Below are 17,662 nucleotides of genomic sequence, written 5' to 3'. Positions count from 1 at the left end.
CGAATAGCTCGCGAGCTTGAGAAGCCGACTGGACGTTTTCATCCATCTCTCTTTTGTATGGTTGAGGTACTGTGCTGTCCAATGGGTTAAAGTCTGGAGTTGGGGAGGCAGTAAATGAGGAGAACGAGAGGGTTGATGTTGCAGCAGATGCAATACTTTCGCTTGCAGTAGTTGCGGATTCTCCAAACGATGGTTTATTTATAGTAGTATCCTCACCTCCGTAAGTAAACCACTGCAGAGCAAAGTACAAATTGGATAACAGTCCTAAGAACGTATCCAATACGTAGATTGTTGTGACTAATGAAAACATGCCTATTCTTGGAGAAAACAACTCCTTGAACCCATGGAAATAAAGAGGTAGAACAATAACAGATGAAATATAAAACATGGCTTGGAAAAAATCTATTGGGTGGCCTGTGAACAGAGAGAGTAAACCATAAGGTCCGCTCATTTTGTTTATTATGGCGTAGCCCAGAATGAGTTCTACTCCAATATAAAGCGGGAAGATTCCCAAAAATTTCTAGATCCGATGTTAGCACAACAAACAAGCAAAAAGTAAAAGTAGATGGAACATACCTTGGGCAAAGCTGAGTTAAGAAACCCCATCAACTGTAACAACTAAAACTATGAAACCAGGTTCTTTCTTTTTCTTAAAGGAAAATCTGTAAACGAATTTTGTCGTCCCTCGCGATGGAACCTTGGAGGGAAGCAGAAAAAAAAAATGAAATAAGAAAAAAGAATATTCCGCCTGCATATGAGTGACAAAGAATCGGATAGAGAACAGGAAACGCAAAACACAAAGGCCAATATCCTGGATAAGTATGCCAATCGAATAAAGACGGATGAGTTTGTTTTCAAAAAATCAAAAACGTCCAAGGACAAATCTGACAGAGCCACCGTTGAGAATGTGCTGGACCCAAGGACAATTAAGTTTCTGGAGAAGTTGTACAGAAACGGGACTATTACCAAGCTGAATGGTTGTATCAGTACAGGAAAAGAGGCAAACGTTTATCATGCGGTGAATGAAACGAATGGCAAACAATATGCAATTAAAATCTACAAGACCTCTGTTCTGATTTTCAAGGATAGAGAGAGATATGTCGATGGTGAGTTCCGATTTCGAAATACAAAGAACCAACACAACCCCCGAAAGATGATCAAAATTTGGGCCGAAAAGGAGTTTAGAAACTTGAAGCGTTTGCATTCCTCAGGTTTGATTCCAACTCCAGAACCTGTGGCTCTGAAGTCACATGTGTTGTGTATGGAATTTCTGACAGAAAATGAAGAGTCACCATCTCCCAAACTTAAAGACTATCAGTTCAAAGACACAGAAGAAGTAGGACGTTTCTACCAGCAAATGCTTGTTTACATGAGGATTATGTTCCAAAAATGCCATCTTATTCATGCAGATCTGAGTGAATACAACTCTATTGTTCATAAGGGTCAGTTGTACATATTTGACGTCTCACAAAGTGTTGAGCCAGATCATCCTATGAGTTTGGATTTCCTAAGAATGGATATCAAGAATGTCAACGATTATTTCCAGAGAAAAATCCAGGTTTATCCTGAGAGGCTAGTCTTCCAGTTTATTGTCAACGGTTGGGATGCAATCAAGGAAAAAACTGACAAAAATACAGTCTTGGAGGAAGAGAATGAACAGACTTTATTTCAATATCTTGAGTCTCTCCCCTTGAAGGGAGAAGATGACTCTGATGCTGGCTTTGAGGATGACATATTCCGATCTATGCATTTGGTGCGATCATTGAATAACCTGGAGGATAGAGATTTCCAAGAGTTTGCGGATGGTAAAATCACAACTTTGAACGAACTAGTTCAAGATATTAACCTTGAATCTGATTCAGACTTGAGTTCTGACTCTGAATCTGAGTCAGACTCCGATCTTGATGCCGAATCTGATTCGGCTTCCGACTCCGAAAAATCCTGGGAAGAGAGGGATACATCTTTGAAAGGTAAAAGATTCGAAGATAAAGACGAAAAGAAAGCAAGAAAACAACAGGCAAAAGAGCTGAAACAGGACAAAAGAAAAACTAAAATGAAGAAGCATTTGAAAAAGAAACTAATAAGAAAAACCAAGAAATAAGCGTAAAAAATAATAATAGATTATGCATACAGAACTAATGAAAGCAGTTTTAGACACTCCCTCCGGAAGCTCCATGGTTTCCTACTAGACCGGCCATTTCCAGAAAAGCCCTTTCCTCTCCTAACGTATCGGCATTTATTCTTTGCCTGGCCATTGCCTCTTTTTCTTCCCAAGCCCATCTTTTGGCTTGCTCTAACAACTCTTTCTCTGAACCGCATCCCCAGACTTCCAAATCGGATATTACAAATCGGTCTTCGTAAACTGGAATAGAGTCGTCTTCTAGGACCATGGGATTAAAGCTTCCTCCCTTGCCCAAATGTCTGAATACACAAAACTCTAATCCAGAATCAATAGTCAGCGACACATTACCAGGTCTAAACTTAGTGGTGTTGTTTTTCAAATATGGTTCTTCATTGCCAAATCCAATCCCACCACCACTAGTATTGAAATAGCAATAATCTTTTCGAAATGTAGACGACTTGAAAACGGCTTGCCTTGGAGACAGTTGAAATATAGTCGTTTTGCTGTCCCCGAATGGCTCTTTATTGGAAGTTTTCCAATGCTGGTTCAAAAACACAGCAAATGTAAGTCTGGCTGAATCATCATTAGCATGATCAAAATCACTACCCGTTTCATCCTCAGCTGCTCTGGAACGTGGAAACTGTTCCTCAAACAATAAATATCTCTTAGTTTTCTTAGAAGTTATACGATGTCCTGAAATGAATGTAATTGTTGGGGCATTCCAATTGAAACATTTAGATTCAAATGATCTCATGGAAAACCCTGATTCAGAGCCAACGTAGAGCTTCCTGAGTCTACTGTAGCAGAGCTCGAGTGGTAACACTGTAGATAATTGAGCTAGTGAGTATTCGTTGATCAGCTTGGTGCTTACAGAAAATTCAGGGGTTACATCGCTGGCACCCTTCGATTGTTTCATGAACAAAAGTGAATCCAATAATGCGTCCAAGGGATGAAGAACATTAGGCATTTTGGTTTCGATAGTCGATATGAACGCTGCGTACCCAACTGTTTTGGAGTGAAGTGACCTCTCAGTAATTGATGAATCAAAAGATCTCACCAGATTCATTCCATGTGACATGAAGTTAGACCATTGTGATAGGTGTTGTGAATAGTCAGACATTAATGGCCTTGAGATGGCCAGCAAGAAAGTTAAAAAAATGGCAAGGTTATAAGCCGAGACTTTCCTTTCCTTTATATTTGTATTGTCGAAATCTTTGATCACTTTGCATTGAGCCCAATGTATATTACTGTCGCCTTGCAATGCTAGTTCCAACACACCAGTCTCATCGCATGATGAATCCAAATTCTTTTCAACCAAATCCTTGGGTTCACTCAAAATTGAAAGCACCAAGAATACTAAGTCCTCAAATTTATAGGAGCTGTCACCCTTGAAAAGTTTAAAAAAACTTTTACTTCTCGATAGAACCACACTTCGGATTAACATGGGTAAGCTGATGCCTTTTAATGGATCAACGGAATTAAAGAATGGAAACCATCCAAGCACACGGACGAAGTCATAGACAACTTCATTACAAGGACAGTCTTTTGGTAGGCCCAGTAACTGAACAGTTTCGTCTATGGATAGCTGTTTATCGTTGTTGATGTCCCGTACATGTAAGTTTTCTTTTAAACTGTAAACCTCAATTGGGGTTAATAAGGAAAGGCAGTTCTTATCGAATAACCGTTGTAATTGACCCTTGGACACCTTAACCGTACGGTAGTCTTGCTTCGTTTCTTCTTCTGAACTCACTGACTGGCCCATAGCATTAAATTATTGGTTGACTTGACGATGTGGGGAATGGGATGAGTTTGGGTTCCACTGGTACAACTCCGCGCTTGTCCACATGATAATGTATGCTACTTACGTAATACAAAAGCAAGATAAGTTTGAACGAAATTATTTTACAGAATTGGATCTGTATATAACCTTGACCCATAAGTTGCTCTAGACCTAACTGAGAAGTTACACTAAATTTCAATTCCGACTAGAAGACTATGATTCAAGCTGTTTTTTGCATGTTTAATCCTAGGGCTCTGAATGTTCGATGACCATCTCATCATCAGGGTACGCGAATTATACGTTAATTTTTTTTTTTTTCTTTCGTTAAGTAGGTTTTTCATTCAAAGGGCACAGACCAAGATGGCAAAAAAACAGGGAAAACCTTCTAAAGAGAAGGATGTATTTACGTCTGACGACCGTTTCAAGTCCTTATATAATGATCCACGTTTTTCCATGCCCAAAAAGGACCAATTTAAGATCAAATTGGATGATAGATTCACTTCTGATGATATCAAAGATTACAGACATTCAGCAAAGATTGACCGATATGGTAGAAAGCTTAAGGGTGAGGCTGCGAACAATGACTTTGAAAGATATTATACTACCAAAGATAAGGAACTAAAGGACAACAACTCTAAAGCAGAGGCCAAAGATCTCAAGAAAGACGATGAACACAGCTCCGAAAGCGATGAAAGTGACAGTGAAGAAGAGGCAAAAGTCAGTAAAAATTCAACAGTTGACATTAAAGTTCATATTGACAAAGCGGATGATCAGCTTATTGATAGAGCTAGAGGTGAAGGTTTTTATAGTTCCTCTGATGAAGATTCGTCAGACGATACATCTGAAGAAGTCTCCGAGGAAGAGCTTGAAATAGAATCTGGAAATGTGGAGGAGGGTGAACCATCCAAACGTCTTGCTGTTGTGAACTTAGATTGGGATCAAGTTAGATCACAGGATTTAATGGCAACTTTTGCAGGATTTGTCCCATCCGGTGGTAAGATCATTAGGGTAGATATATTACCCTCTGAGTTTGGAAAGGAAAGAATGCAAAGAGAAGATACTGAAGGTCCTCCTAAAGAGGTATTCAAATCCAGCAAGAAGTCAAAGTTATCTCGTGCCAATTCTTCGGATGACGACTCTGAGTCATCTGACACTGAATCAGAAATCGAAGATCTTGCAGCTGCTGCCAAAAAGCTGTATGAGGAAGATGATGAGCAAGATTACGATTCCAAGAGTTTGAGAAGGTATCAGTTGCAAAGGTTAAGATATTATTACGCTGTAGTGACCTGTGATTCTATCAAAACCGCAAAGAACATATACATAAATTGTGATGGTACAGAGTACGAGTCGACGGCTAATGTGTTTGATTTGAGATACATTCCAGATGAGATGGAATTTGATGATCGACCAAGAGATTCCTGTAGTAGTGTTCCAAAAAATTACAAACCAAATAACTTTACAACTGATGCTTTGCAACACTCTAAGGTCAAACTAACATGGGATGAGACTCCAGTTGAAAGGGTAAAGATGGCTCAGAGAGCCTTTTCTCAAAAGGAGATTGATGAGATGGACTTCAAAGCATACCTTGCCTCCGATTCTGATTCTAATTCCGATCAAGAAAGCAATAAGAAAAACTTGTATAAAAATCTTGCTATAGAAAGTTCAATGCTGGGATACAAATCCATTTTTGACGACGTTAAGGAGAACGGGTCGGAAGATGTGGATATGGAGATTACATTTACTCCAGGTCTTTCAGAAGCTGAAGCATTGAAACAGAAAGCAGAGTCTGAAGGAAGAGAACTAAGCACAATTGAAAAGGTCCAACAAAGAGAAAAGGAAAGAAAGAAACAGAGAAAGGAAAGAATTAAAGAGCTCATGAAGAACAACAGAGAGGCCATCAAGGAAAGTCGCAGGAAGCCTGAAGAGACAAGAGAGCTTGTTATTGAGAATAATACAGACGACGAAGATGATGATGCTCATTTCAATATGAAAGACATTGTCAAAGCAGAAAAACAGAAGAAGAGAAAGGGTAAGTCTAGGACCAAGAATATTGATCAAGAGATGTTACAGGATGATTTCAAACCAGATTTGAAAGATGAACGGTTTAAAGAGATTTTTGAGGAACATGAGTTTGCAATTGATCCAACTCAAGCTCAATTTAAAGAGACTGCAACTATGAAAGAGATATTAAAAGAAAGATCTAAGAGAAGTCATGAAAGCAAAATAACTAAATCAAAGAAACAAAAGAAAGAGAAAAAAGAACCTGTTGAGAACGGTAATGACATTCGGAACCTGGTTAAAAAGATCAAAAATAAAAGCAAATAGTAGACACCAGTTATTGTATAATTAGTAAATAGAGCTGTCTTTATTCATGACCTTACCACTCTGGAATGGAATCTATCTCTGGCGAAGCCACTATTTTGGCTTTCTTAGCTCTCAAAAGCTCATCTAACATTTGAGTCTCGTCACCTGTCCTATCCCTCAGCGCAAGACTACGCTGTAATGAAGAGATCGCCTGGTCTAAATCTTTGATCAGATCCTGATAGTCTTCGCATCCAATACTGAATCGTAGCAAGTTTCCATGAGTAATACACTCTTTTGCAGATTCTGGTGGACTGACGAAGTTCCTGCTTTTATGGGTAAACTCTACCATAGTTTCAATACCACCACCGCCAGTAACACTGCTGTTGATAAACTTAAATCTTGACAAGATAAGTTCGGCATACTCTTTTGATTTGAATTCCATCCCAAATACAGGATTATAGTAATTTCTCAATTGTTCTTTTAAAAACGGAGACGTTTGCTGGGATGAATGGTGAATTTTTTGCACAATAGTATACCTTGGAGAATTTTTGATTAGAAACTTGATAATTTTCTCTGTATTATAGCACTGCTGCAAAATTCTCATCTTAAAGGTTCTTAAACTTCTCAACAATAAAAAGGAGTCGAAATTGGCAATATTTGTTCCTAGAGAGAACCTTTGATCGATCAGTTGTCGCTTGATCTTCTTATCTTTACAAACAATAAAACCAGCAAGCAAATCAGAATGGCCAGAGAAGTATTTTGTGGCACTGTGTAATATGTAATCTGCTCCATGTTGAAAAGGATTTTGCAAAGGAGGAGGGGCCAATGTTGAGTCAACCAATAAAAGAGCCCCTTTTTGATGAACTAGATTTGAATACATGGAAATGTCAAGACAGTATCCTTCCGGGTTCATAGGGGATTCTATAATCATCACATCACCTGCTTCCAGCAGCCCAAAATCTCCCAGCGTATACTTTCGTACGCCAGTCAGTTTATTAAGCAGTTTGATAACTTCATGAGTTCCTTGATACCCGCTGTTGTTTATGCATATTTGTCGTGGGTTCAAGTAAGTCAATAAGCCCATAATAGCAGAGGTTCCAGAATTGTATATTGTGACAAACCCTTCTGTTATATTCTCTAAAATAGTTTCGACTTTTTCACTATTAGGATGAGCTGATCTTGAATATGTAAAATTTTCTAGAACGTAAGACGACCTAGCTGGCTGCTGAAGCTTCAATTTGTTAGGATCATTTGAAAGACTTGATGCAATATCAACAACTTTAGTAGCATTATTAAGCGGTAAGTTGACTGATGGATTTAATGGATTTTGCATTGGATGAGAATCATTATGTATTGGAAGCTCGGTAGGCTGTGCAACTGGTCCATTTAAAGAATTTGAGCTTGCAATAGGACCTCCATGCTGTTGTAATTCATTATTATCTAGTATTGAAGTAAAATTTTGATCTGAGTGAATTAATTTTGTGCTGAATCCCACGCCTGTATCAAACAGTGAGTCTAGGGAAAATAGTTCATCAGAAGCATGGCTGGATGGTAAAACAATATTTGAAATTGGGAGCTCTGATCTCTCAAAGTTTGGTGTTCTTTCTGATGGCGGAGTAGCAGATAGTTGCGGCCTATCACTATTTAGCTTGTCATCTACCCTTTGCCTTAGTGATTTAAGAATGGCAGAACTTAAAGAAGGAGCCTCAGCGCCATGCAATTGTTCGGTGTGAAACTGAAATCGTTTAAGTATTAAATCATCTTTAATAGGAATGCCTTGTTCTGCTAACAACAAAATGTCAGATTCAACTCTTTCAGTGATTTCTGGATACTTAAATCTGGGGAAACGTGTAAAGGCTCTGCTATAAGGGGATTCTTTGTAGTGTTTCCTCAAAGCATCTTCTTTGATGACCCAGGTAGACAGAGTTGCTTGCGAAATTGCAAACTTGTTTAACTTCTTGAACTTGGCCAAGACTTCAGTTTGGGATCTAATGGGAGGACCATGAAGGTAGTCCAAAACTTCGATTTTCTCAGCAATGGTGGCACGACGTAACTTGGCAGCCTCTCCTTGGTTACCAAGCTCATTATCTGGGGATTCACTGGACTTGGTGAGAAATGATTCCATGTGAATTCCTCGTAAAACAGTTTCAAAAAGAATTTCTGAGTCAGGACTTATCCTTTCATAAATCGCTATAAGATGTTTGGCTAACAGTACAGTGCTCCCCGAAGGGTTTCCTGCATAGCTGAGATTTCCCCCTCCCACTGATAGCTCGACCTCAGGGCCCCGCCGCGCTCGATAAATCGCTGCCCTGAGGTCGTGTGTCCAGATTCCAATCCACACACCGGATACAATTTCAATTTTGTTCTAACTGCATTTGCTACCCATCATGTCAGAAGGCCTACAACGACGCCGTGGAGTCAAAAGTTCCAACGACTCTTCTGAGGCTCTGGATGTGAACAACAAAGAAAACAATCGAGTGGCTTTTGATCCGCAAGACCTCTCGTCAAATAGTCGTGAAGTTCAAAGTCCAATGTTGACGTTGATGGAGGAGGTCCTTTTGATCGGACTTAAAGACAGAGAAGGCTATCTGTCATTTTGGAACGATAATATTTCCTATGCCCTGCGTGGACTAATCTTGCTTGAATTGGCCTTTAGAGGTAAGATTCAAATGGTCAATGATCCTGCCCGCAGAAGGTTTGAACTTCCTGACCGATTAATCGAGGTTGTTGATGGTTCCTTAACAGGTGAGATGCTGCTCGATGAAGCTCTCAAACTGATGAAAAGTGATCCTACAAACTCAAGTGTGCTCAATTGGATCGATTTACTCAGTGGTGAAACTTGGAATCTAATGAAAATCAATTACCAGCTGAAACAGGTCAGGGAGAGATTGGCTAAGGGTCTAGTAGATAAAGGAGTGCTTAGAACTGAACGCAAGAATTTTTTTCTCTTTGATATGGCTACTCACCCAATCAGCGATCCTCAAGCAAAAAGACAGGTAGTGAAAAGGATGCTCAACATGTTAACTAATAGAAACTACATCATAGAGAACGATCCCAAATATTTTGCTAAGGAATGTGGGTACCAGCATCTTAGAAGTGTGGCCCTAGTATGTGGTTGTTATGCAGGAAACGTTTTAGAGAATGTTGTCTTTGATCTCAACTACGAACAGAGAGATCGGGCTTTCAACAGAGCTGATGAGTTGCTCTCGCAATACTCGGATTATCCATTTGAAAACAAAAAAATACCTTAGGTATTGGTATTAACCTACATGATGAAATTGAAGCTGAGCTAGATAGGGATGGTCGCAACGAGATGATGTTGGAAGTGATTGCTGCTGTAATTAATGTATTCAGCAAGATGGATTCCATACTTTAAAGGAGAGAAAATAATGAAGAAATATTGAAGCAAACTCGTGAAAAAGGAAACACGAACAAATGAAGATAAGATTAAGGTCGTACTAAACCAGTCCTTTCAGGGTGTTACTTTTTTTGTAGAATGCACTCTTGGTATTATTATCTTGGTGCTGGGAGGATGGCACTTTGAGCAGTGTTTGAGTACCACCCAGTTCATCCACAAAGTTCAAAAGTAGAGACTGTTCGGGATTATCAAAGTAAAAATCTCCGCAGGCTTCCCACCACATAGCTCCTCCATAACCATTATTTTTCACAAACTTAGCTTTTTCTCGTACAACTCTTGGAGTATCATATGAAACAAACGTTCTAGATATGGGTTCATAACTGTACGCAGCGACAGCCTCAGGGTCGTACTTTTCATTATCCTTGAAATTTTGAGGTAGCATATTGTAATTGTATATGCCTTCCTCATCGGAGGTTCCTTTACCAACTCCTTTGAACTTCTTATTGTATCCATCCGTGTTGCCGAATCCACGGCCATAGTTAGGTAATCCCATGATCAATTTATTGGGCGGAATAGCGTTTCTCACGTAGTAAGCCATCGCATCTTTCACGCTCAACATTTCACCTTTTGGCGAGTAAAGATTAGAGTGATATTCAGTTTGTGGGGACCAAGAGCCAGCAAAGTCGTAAGTCATCACGTTCCAAAATGAAACAAACAAATCCAATCTTGATAAGGGGTAGTGCTGTAAGGTATACAGAGATGCTGGAGTAGCCAACGTGATAAGAAATGTGTCTGGAGGCAATTCGTAATGAGCTTCCAATTGGGATAGCTTCCTTTTTAGAGAGGAAACTAAGTGCAGTAAGAATTGCCCTTCTTCATCATTTGACGGGTATTCCCAATCTAGATCAACACCATCAAACCCAAACTCCTGCATGGCAGAGACACATGAAGACACGAACTGCTCAACTTTAGATTCGTCTTTCATTAAAGCCTTGAACCCGTCGGTGCGACCCCATCCTCCAATGGACATTGAAGTTTGAAGGGAAGGTTTGATCAATTTCATTTGATACAATTGTTTGAGGGCTCCAACGGTTTTCTTACTGAAATGAAGCTGTTTCAGTTTTTTGGCTTCTGCAGTACCATCGGCGTAAAGGGTCTTGATATCGTCACTACGAGGTGAAAACTTTAGTGGCATCTCCAGAGATGACCACTTATCAATCACAACCACCTTCCCCGTTTCACAGTCGATGTCGAAGAAAGCATAAAACACGTTTGTCAGTTGACTAATTGGGAGATCGGAGGGAGTAAAATTACGAGGTTCGTAAACAGACCAATATGAAAAATAGGCACACGTTCTGTATGACAACGGCGCGTGAGGAGAACCGTGGATTACTTGCTGCTGTTCCTTCTGTTCTTTATCTAATGCTTTCATTGAATCTTTCAAGACCTTTTGAGTTTGTCGATTATTTGAGTCTAACGTGGAAATGTCGCCAAACAGGGCAATTAACGTAAAAAGTACTACGCCGGTGCCAGAGATTAGTACGAAATCGAGATGGTTGCGCAAAAACAACTGGGCAATTTTCATTCAGTAGAAAGAAAGATGTTTATAGACTCAATTGCAAACAACGAATAAAATGGTGGCTTGACTGATTGAGCTATGGAGTTGGCACAAAAGACTTGTTGGAGAAGACTTCTCGATCTGAGTTTTGTCCATTGTAAACTTATCTGGGGAAGCGTTTATTAGTCCCAGCTGAAAAAGGGAAAAAACAAATTTCCTTGATAGAAAGCCAACTGCACTAAAGCGGCTACCCAGTTTATACTTGCTGCCTATCCTTACTTCATCCGTTCCATTCCTTCCTCTTAGTGGCCTCCAGACACTCTTCGCCTTGAACTAGATATCTGAACTTGATAGTGTAACACCTTTACACCAAGAATCTGGTATCCTACTCGATGATGAAAAAAGCCAACCTAAGAGGGAGAGAATAACAAACGACATGTCCCAGGAACTTGAGCAGAACAGACACTCTGGAGAAGAGTCTCCTGATCCAGTTTTAGATGCGAATACCAGTGATGTTGATGATGATGGGTTAGACCTTTTTGGAGATGACGACGACGAACAACCTGAAGCAAAGCCAGGTCAATTGGACGATTCAAGCAACGACGCTGAGGAAGATGAACAAGAGAAAGCAGGTAAACCCGAAGCTAAAGTGACTTCACACACAAAATCCGTATATGATAATGGGGAAACCCTAGATATCTCTCTGCCTATACATCCCAAGAGTCACATACCCCAAGGGAAGCAAGACAGATGGGTAGTAAAATTGCCAGACTTCTTGGACATCAATGCGGAACCATTCGACCCTAGGCCATTCGAAATGAATGTCAAAACACACGAAGATAAGAATCAAGAATTGCTGGACAAGCTTATAGCGGTGAATACTGTGAGGTGGAGATATGCCAAGTCGGAAACTGGTGGAATTTTCAAAGAAACTAACTCGCAAATAATTCAATGGGAAGATGGAACGTACTCGTTGAGGGTCGGAAGCGAAATTTTTGACATGTTCACCACTAATACTGATGACAACTATCTTGTTTCAGAACATAACGAGGAGGGGATTTTAATGACAGAGTCCACACTATCCAAGTCTGTCAAATTGGTTCCGGCTTCTTTCCAAAGTACTACTCATCAAAAACTCGCAAAGGCACTTTCAGCCAAACAGAAAAAGGAATCTTATGCCAGGAGCGTCGTTACTAAGGAAGATCCAGAGGAAAGGCAGAGAAGATTGGAATCTCAAGAAAATGAACGATACAGATTGGAACGTAGAAGAAAACAAGCTGAAGAAGAGGAGGACTACGATAGTTATGCCGTGAGTACTTCAAGATCAAGGCCATCACGTGCCTCTCAAATGTACAACGCCGCCGATGAAGATGACGATGACGATGATGTTGCCATTGGTAGAACTCTAGCTAGCAGGCGAAACAATGGGTACGAAGACGATGGGTTTATTATCGATGACGAAGAAGAAGAAGAAGCTGTTGAAAATGATTCCGCTGATGAAGAGTCTGAAAATGAAGGTGATGATGACGAAGAGGATGACGAAGAAGCAGCTGAAAGACTCAACCGACTTAAGAGGGCTGGAGCTTCGAAATATACTAATGAGGGCGAACAAGCACAATCTGAGCCAGTCAAATCGGAAGAGGCCGACAACGCCAGCCAAAGGGACGATGCGCCGCGCAAGAAAAGAAGGGTCATCCTAGACGATGATGAAGAGGAAGAGGAGTAGGTATTGTCTGTATAATAGTAAGAACTATAATCTCATCTCTACATAGAAAGTGGTCAATAAGTATGTAAAATAAATTATACGCCAAAGCGCCGGGTAACTCTGTTTCTGGATTCGGTTTAAAGACAATCACAACCTTCTTATTGAACATAACCTACCAGATTGTCAATATACCACTACAAAGAGCCCAATAAAATGTCTTGGAATGGTATGTAATGAACTCATGTCAATCAATCATCAGCCACCACAGCATTGGCTATGAGCATTGTGGCCCTTGTTTCAAATGAACCATCCTCTTCTTCCTACTAACACTTCGCTTTAGCTTACACCGATAACCTCATTGCCACCAACAAACTAGATCGGGCTGCCATCTACAGTGCTGCTGGAGACTCGCAGTGGGCTACCACAAATGATCTTACTCTTCTCCCGAACGAAATCCAAGAATTGGTTGCTGGTTTCAAAGACCCTTCAGGGCTGCAAGCTACAGGATTGCACATCAAGGGCCAGAAATACTTTCTTTTGAAAAATGATGAGCGTTCCATCTATGGAAGACATGAGACTGAGGGTATCATTGCTGTCAAAACTAAGCAGGCCATCCTGATTGCTCATTACCCTCCAGGTGTGGAAGCTGGAGAGGCTACATTGATTGTAGAAAAGTTAGCTGATTATTTGATTTCTGTCGGTTACTAAACAGTGTTGATTTCAGTCTTTAATATATCTATTTAGGTAGATCTTTACCCTTTCTGTAGGCGCAACCGTAAGGGAATATCAGAATGTTGTCAACATCCCAGATTCCAGATTTTGCGTAGACATCCTTTTTCAAAAATTCCAATGCTTCTTCCTTGGTATCTGCGACTAAGTTGAAGGCACTTCCTGCAAACTCTGAGGGTTTGCCTTCAAAGTCTAATCCATGGTATATAGCCCCCGCATTAGTGACAATACCAGATTCAACTGCGGGTGGAATGTCCTTGAGATGTAACGGTCTCAATTCAGTTCTGTCTGTACCTGGCTTGTCGTACACAATTGCTAGCCACTCAACCATTTGCAAACTGTTTGTTATCAACGAAGAGTAAGTAGAAGGGGTAACACTATAGCCAATAGTTGAGACACTCGCTTGATTTAGGGGATCGACATAGAAGGGGTGATCATTTAAAAACTGCCCCGCGTAATTTTCCAAAATATCAAGTAATATTCAGACTAGTCGCGCATAATCTTCATACCAGACGTAATTGGCTGAACCTTCAATCTCCAGACAGACCAACTAGCATCATCAGAATGTTGACAAGGAGAAGCGTTGGTTTATTGCAATCAACCAGGATATCTCCTGTTCTGACCAATTTCAGTTCGTCTAGGTTTTACTCTGCACATCATGAATCTGATAAAAAGCACGACGATCACCATGAAGAGCACCACGATGAACACCATGATGACCACCACACACCGCTAGGTCCTGCTGAGAATATCTTCAACAAGTGGAATGTTACGCCCTTTGTTTGGCTGTTTGCCACCGTAGGTATTTTCCAATGGGATAAATCACACAGAGAATCCCATGACGGTAAAGGTATTCTAGATTTCCTAGGGGAGATCAAGGTAAAGGAATCTTTAGACACCTACTTCAAAGAGTACCAGACAAAAGTGGCTAGTACCGCTGATTTGTACGGCTTAATTTCGTTCACTCCAAAGAGAGATATTCATCATTACGTTATCAGAGTAGATGAGGTTCCAGGAAAGCACTTTCCCACCAACACTACGGGAAACTTTGGAAATACTGTTGATTTTGAGAACTTGGAACCTCGAAGGAAGCCTATCAACCCATACCTTTAGTTTGGAGAAATGTAGTTTAGAGGGGTGATTACATTGATTACACCAGTGGCATATCGCAAATGGCGAGCTTTCCTTATATTTATTTTATTTATTGTAGACAATACAAGAATTACTTGCTTAGAAGAAAATTGTTTTTCCCAATTGGTGAGGAGGAGATAATTAAATGTTCTGTAGCTCAGTGTTGATATAAAAGCTAGGAAGCCGCATTGATTCTTAGTTTGTTCTGGAAAATATGGATACTATCCCGAGACAGAATGGAGTCAAAAGGAAAATGGCCGCTAAGCTGTTCAACATCAAGAAGAATTTTGAAAAGCTAAATGGGTTGGCATGGCTGAAACAACACAGAAATCTAGCCTCTGCCATTGACATCGTTGACTTTCCAAACTCAAATAAAGATATCTCTTCTGCTTCGATCATGGGATCTGGATACATCCCTCTTCACGATATTCTCTATCAGAAAGCACATCCTAGTAGTTTTATGGAACAACTAAAAGCTGGGGCTATAGAAAGTGATGCTAGAAGTTGGAATAGCAGCACCAGATCAAGCAGAATTCAAGTTTATCAACCGGAGCCATCAGCAATTTTTGCTGTCCATGAAGTGTTCGTATGTTCAGTTCAGGAAGTTGAATTCTTAGAAGAATATGTCACAATAGTTTCTCAGACATCTTCAAGTTCGAACGCCAACGAAATTATTAGCCAGTGAACGTGCACTGAAAGATCATCATACAGGGTAAAATCCAAGTATGCATTGACGCTTGACCAAGGCTAGGAACTGGATGTTAGATGTATATATGTTATAATAGTATCCCACTGGTATAATTTCTGAAGCTTTGTAGCGCGATCTTGACTGGTGATTGACCCCAGATCTATAATGATAATGAATTGTCTGCAATGTGAAGGGTAAAAAAGAGAAGTATGGTCGCATTGGCTCCCACCTCCATCTTCCATTAAACCAGGTGCATGAATTACTCTTACCGGCAAGAAGAATTGGACTGTTATTTCGAATTCCAATGCAGTACCATTGTTGAGTCAGTTGATGCTTATCCCTTTCGTCTGGAGATTACAAGGTCCATTGAAAGCGTCCTTGACGACCCCCAACCTGAACTGACTCTCAATAATGCAGTGGAAAAGAGTTCTTTATTGACAATGGGAGACATTCTGTTTGGGCGTAAAAAACAGTGTTTCAATGGTCCCCCTGTAAAAGGGACACAATGGACAACTAATTCTTTGAGAAAGACAGCTGATAGTAAACCAAATGAAAAGCCCCTAAAAGGATTGCTTGCTCCATCTACCGACTCGATCTCCGAAAATGTGTTCACGTTTAATTCTTCATCACATTCGTTGGTAGAGCCTGCTAAGGTGGAGGATCAATTGCTTGCAATAAATTCACAAAATACCAATTCCTCAAATCCTGGTTCTGAGGTTAATCTCTATTCCAGATCATGCTCCATAATGTAGAATACATTTATATATCAGTAATGTATTATAATTGTTGATGAAGACAACCACGATTAGGCAGACTTTATTTATAAAATCTCGAAAGCATTATTCATGTTATCTCATTTATCCAAAACATGGATAAACGGCAAGCAAGACCAAAGTCTTATCTTTCCGTTCATGATTCAATTAAGAACCAGGTGTCCATTGTAAAGAAGCCTCTAATCATCTCCAAAGACTTGAACGAAATATTGAAAACTCAACATCAGTATGAACCGAATCAAGCTAAACATCTCAGTCCCCTTGCATTGAATAGACTAATCAGAAGTGTTAATTTTCTACTTAAAGCTCGTTACGCCAGCATATTTAACAGACAGGCCATTCATTTGGTATCTTTGCAATACATTGAGAGCGAGAAAAGGATGGAAATCGAACGATTGGACGAGTTTTTGAAACTTTATTACCTTCTGGAACCTTTCAATTCTCAAGATCACAGTGCAAACAATGTTCACGGTTTACTACTTGTTCAAAAAGAACACTTTATGGACAAAGTGCACAAACTCCCACCTTCTAGCACTGTGGCGCATCTATTAAAGCAAAGATCAGACATCACCCCGCTTCTGGCCAGTTATGACAAAGTGAAAGAGAACCTAATCTCCAAAGAAAATAAGGTTGAAGCGCTCAAACAGAAATTATCACACTACAATGACATCTTGAAATTACTGACTAGCAGTTTATCAGACCCAGAAAGACTCCAGCAAAATTTAGTGATTAGTAGCAACACAGAGCTCACAGCTCAGATTAATCAGCTACGGATTCTTCTCAGCAGACTGGAGTATAAACTACGGGACCCCAAAGTGAAGCTACAAGTCAGTAACACTTTGAAAGCCCTTCCCTCAAAAGTAAACTAATTCAACCTGTATTTGTACAAAAAAACTTGACATTATTTAAGAGAATCAGCTTAATCGAACAGACCGAAGCCCATGTCATCGTCGGACTCTTCCTTCTCCTCTTCAGCAGCCTCTTCAGCAGCTTCCTCAGTGGCACCAGCAGCGGCACCAGAAGAGGCGCCAGCAGCAGCAGCACCGCCAGATGGAACGGAAGCCAACTTGGAAGATCCCTCAGCGATTAACTCAGAGATGTCCTTACCCTCAAGCTCTTTCAAAAGAACGGACAATCTGGACTCGTCAACCTCAGATCCAACGGTCTGGAGCAAGTCAGAGATTTGCTCAGCGGAAGGGGTTTGAACACCACCTTGTTGCAATAATAAGTAAGCAGCTAGATACTTCATTTTATCCTAGAATAATCACGTTTAAGCTTCGATTTAAGCAGACTATCCCTTGAAGAGTACTATACTAGTGAAAAAAAAATTATAGGTTGCAGGGCAACGACTGGGCCAGCGAATTCAAAACATCCTTACACCATCTTTCGTGACTGTGTTTTCATATAGTTTGTTCTAATATTATTACATAAGCATACTCTATCAAGTGGTAGACCCAGGGTCCATCTATCTATCAGTTTTCAGTTTCTTTTCTGTATGGCTGGCGGTTAAAGCT

The 17,662-nt window shown here is 40.2% G+C and overlaps 13 protein-coding genes across 13 annotated transcripts in view; 9 read left to right on the top strand and 4 right to left on the bottom strand.

The window, feature by feature from the left end:
* PAS_chr3_0113 (Component of the inositol phosphorylceramide synthase) overlaps positions 1 to 606 on the bottom strand; it is a gene marked incomplete at both ends in the record, with an annotated part of 830 nt that extends 224 nt beyond the window's left edge. Inside the window, 2 exons of the mRNA XM_002492277.1 lie at positions 1 to 520; positions 577 to 606. The exon at positions 1 to 520 is cut by the window's left edge and continues 224 nt beyond it. Of these exons, the coding sequence (XP_002492322.1) occupies positions 1 to 520; positions 577 to 606 (550 nt within the window). The remainder of the gene's footprint in view (positions 521 to 576) is intronic.
* A 148-nt stretch (positions 607 to 754) lies between these two features.
* PAS_chr3_0112 (Essential serine kinase involved in cell cycle progression and processing of the 20S pre-rRNA into m) lies at positions 755 to 2,101 on the top strand (the record flags this gene model as incomplete). The annotated part of the gene is made up of 1 exon (XM_002492276.1): positions 755 to 2,101. The coding sequence occupies one exon, from the start codon at positions 755 to 757 to the stop codon at positions 2,099 to 2,101; it is 1,347 nt and encodes a 448-aa protein (XP_002492321.1).
* A 49-nt stretch (positions 2,102 to 2,150) lies between these two features.
* Positions 2,151 to 3,884, bottom strand: PAS_chr3_0111 (uncharacterized protein; the record flags this gene model as incomplete). The annotated part of the gene is made up of 1 exon (XM_002492275.1): positions 2,151 to 3,884. One exon carries the CDS (start codon positions 3,882 to 3,884, stop codon positions 2,151 to 2,153), a length of 1,734 nt encoding a protein of 577 aa, XP_002492320.1.
* A 378-nt stretch (positions 3,885 to 4,262) lies between these two features.
* Positions 4,263 to 6,227, top strand: PAS_chr3_0110 (Nucleolar protein involved in pre-rRNA processing; the record flags this gene model as incomplete). The annotated part of the gene is made up of 1 exon (XM_002492274.1): positions 4,263 to 6,227. The coding sequence occupies one exon, from the start codon at positions 4,263 to 4,265 to the stop codon at positions 6,225 to 6,227; it is 1,965 nt and encodes a 654-aa protein (XP_002492319.1).
* Positions 6,228 to 8,593: 2,366 nt separating this feature from the next.
* On the top strand, positions 8,594 to 9,457 carry PAS_chr3_0108 (uncharacterized protein; the record flags this gene model as incomplete). The annotated part of the gene is made up of 1 exon (XM_002492273.1): positions 8,594 to 9,457. The coding sequence occupies one exon, from the start codon at positions 8,594 to 8,596 to the stop codon at positions 9,455 to 9,457; it is 864 nt and encodes a 287-aa protein (XP_002492318.1).
* Positions 9,458 to 9,664: 207 nt separating this feature from the next.
* PAS_chr3_0107 (Sporulation-specific chitinase) lies at positions 9,665 to 11,149 on the bottom strand (the record flags this gene model as incomplete). Its single annotated transcript, XM_002492272.1, has 1 exon — positions 9,665 to 11,149. One exon carries the CDS (start codon positions 11,147 to 11,149, stop codon positions 9,665 to 9,667), a length of 1,485 nt encoding a protein of 494 aa, XP_002492317.1.
* A 409-nt stretch (positions 11,150 to 11,558) lies between these two features.
* Positions 11,559 to 12,848, top strand: PAS_chr3_1154 (uncharacterized protein; the record flags this gene model as incomplete). Its single annotated transcript, XM_002492271.1, has 1 exon — positions 11,559 to 12,848. The coding sequence occupies one exon, from the start codon at positions 11,559 to 11,561 to the stop codon at positions 12,846 to 12,848; it is 1,290 nt and encodes a 429-aa protein (XP_002492316.1).
* Positions 12,849 to 13,040: 192 nt separating this feature from the next.
* On the top strand, positions 13,041 to 13,535 carry PAS_chr3_0106 (Profilin, actin-and phosphatidylinositol 4,5-bisphosphate-binding protein, involved in cytoskeleton; the record flags this gene model as incomplete). Its single annotated transcript, XM_002492270.1, has 2 exons — positions 13,041 to 13,053; positions 13,168 to 13,535. The coding sequence occupies 2 exons, from the start codon at positions 13,041 to 13,043 to the stop codon at positions 13,533 to 13,535; spliced, it is 381 nt and encodes a 126-aa protein (XP_002492315.1).
* A 28-nt stretch (positions 13,536 to 13,563) lies between these two features.
* Positions 13,564 to 13,887, bottom strand: PAS_chr3_0105 (Hypothetical protein; the record flags this gene model as incomplete). Its single annotated transcript, XM_002492269.1, has 1 exon — positions 13,564 to 13,887. The coding sequence occupies one exon, from the start codon at positions 13,885 to 13,887 to the stop codon at positions 13,564 to 13,566; it is 324 nt and encodes a 107-aa protein (XP_002492314.1).
* Positions 13,888 to 14,120: 233 nt separating this feature from the next.
* PAS_chr3_0104 (Hypothetical protein) lies at positions 14,121 to 14,669 on the top strand (the record flags this gene model as incomplete). Its single annotated transcript, XM_002492268.1, has 1 exon — positions 14,121 to 14,669. One exon carries the CDS (start codon positions 14,121 to 14,123, stop codon positions 14,667 to 14,669), a length of 549 nt encoding a protein of 182 aa, XP_002492313.1.
* A 232-nt stretch (positions 14,670 to 14,901) lies between these two features.
* PAS_chr3_0103 (Hypothetical protein) lies at positions 14,902 to 15,372 on the top strand (the record flags this gene model as incomplete). The annotated part of the gene is made up of 1 exon (XM_002492267.1): positions 14,902 to 15,372. The coding sequence occupies one exon, from the start codon at positions 14,902 to 14,904 to the stop codon at positions 15,370 to 15,372; it is 471 nt and encodes a 156-aa protein (XP_002492312.1).
* Positions 15,373 to 15,629: 257 nt separating this feature from the next.
* PAS_chr3_0102 (Hypothetical protein) lies at positions 15,630 to 16,127 on the top strand (the record flags this gene model as incomplete). The annotated part of the gene is made up of 1 exon (XM_002492266.1): positions 15,630 to 16,127. One exon carries the CDS (start codon positions 15,630 to 15,632, stop codon positions 16,125 to 16,127), a length of 498 nt encoding a protein of 165 aa, XP_002492311.1.
* A 116-nt stretch (positions 16,128 to 16,243) lies between these two features.
* PAS_chr3_0101 (Hypothetical protein) lies at positions 16,244 to 17,017 on the top strand (the record flags this gene model as incomplete). Its single annotated transcript, XM_002492265.1, has 1 exon — positions 16,244 to 17,017. The coding sequence occupies one exon, from the start codon at positions 16,244 to 16,246 to the stop codon at positions 17,015 to 17,017; it is 774 nt and encodes a 257-aa protein (XP_002492310.1).
* Positions 17,018 to 17,662: the final 645 nt, after the last annotated feature.

Source organism: Komagataella phaffii, chromosome 3 (genome assembly GCF_000027005.1).
Source record: "Komagataella phaffii GS115 chromosome 3, complete sequence".
Lineage (NCBI taxonomy): Eukaryota > Fungi > Ascomycota > Pichiomycetes > Pichiales > Pichiaceae > Komagataella > Komagataella phaffii.
Note: the sequence above shows the minus strand (reverse complement) of the source record. Positions and strands in the feature narration are given on the sequence as shown.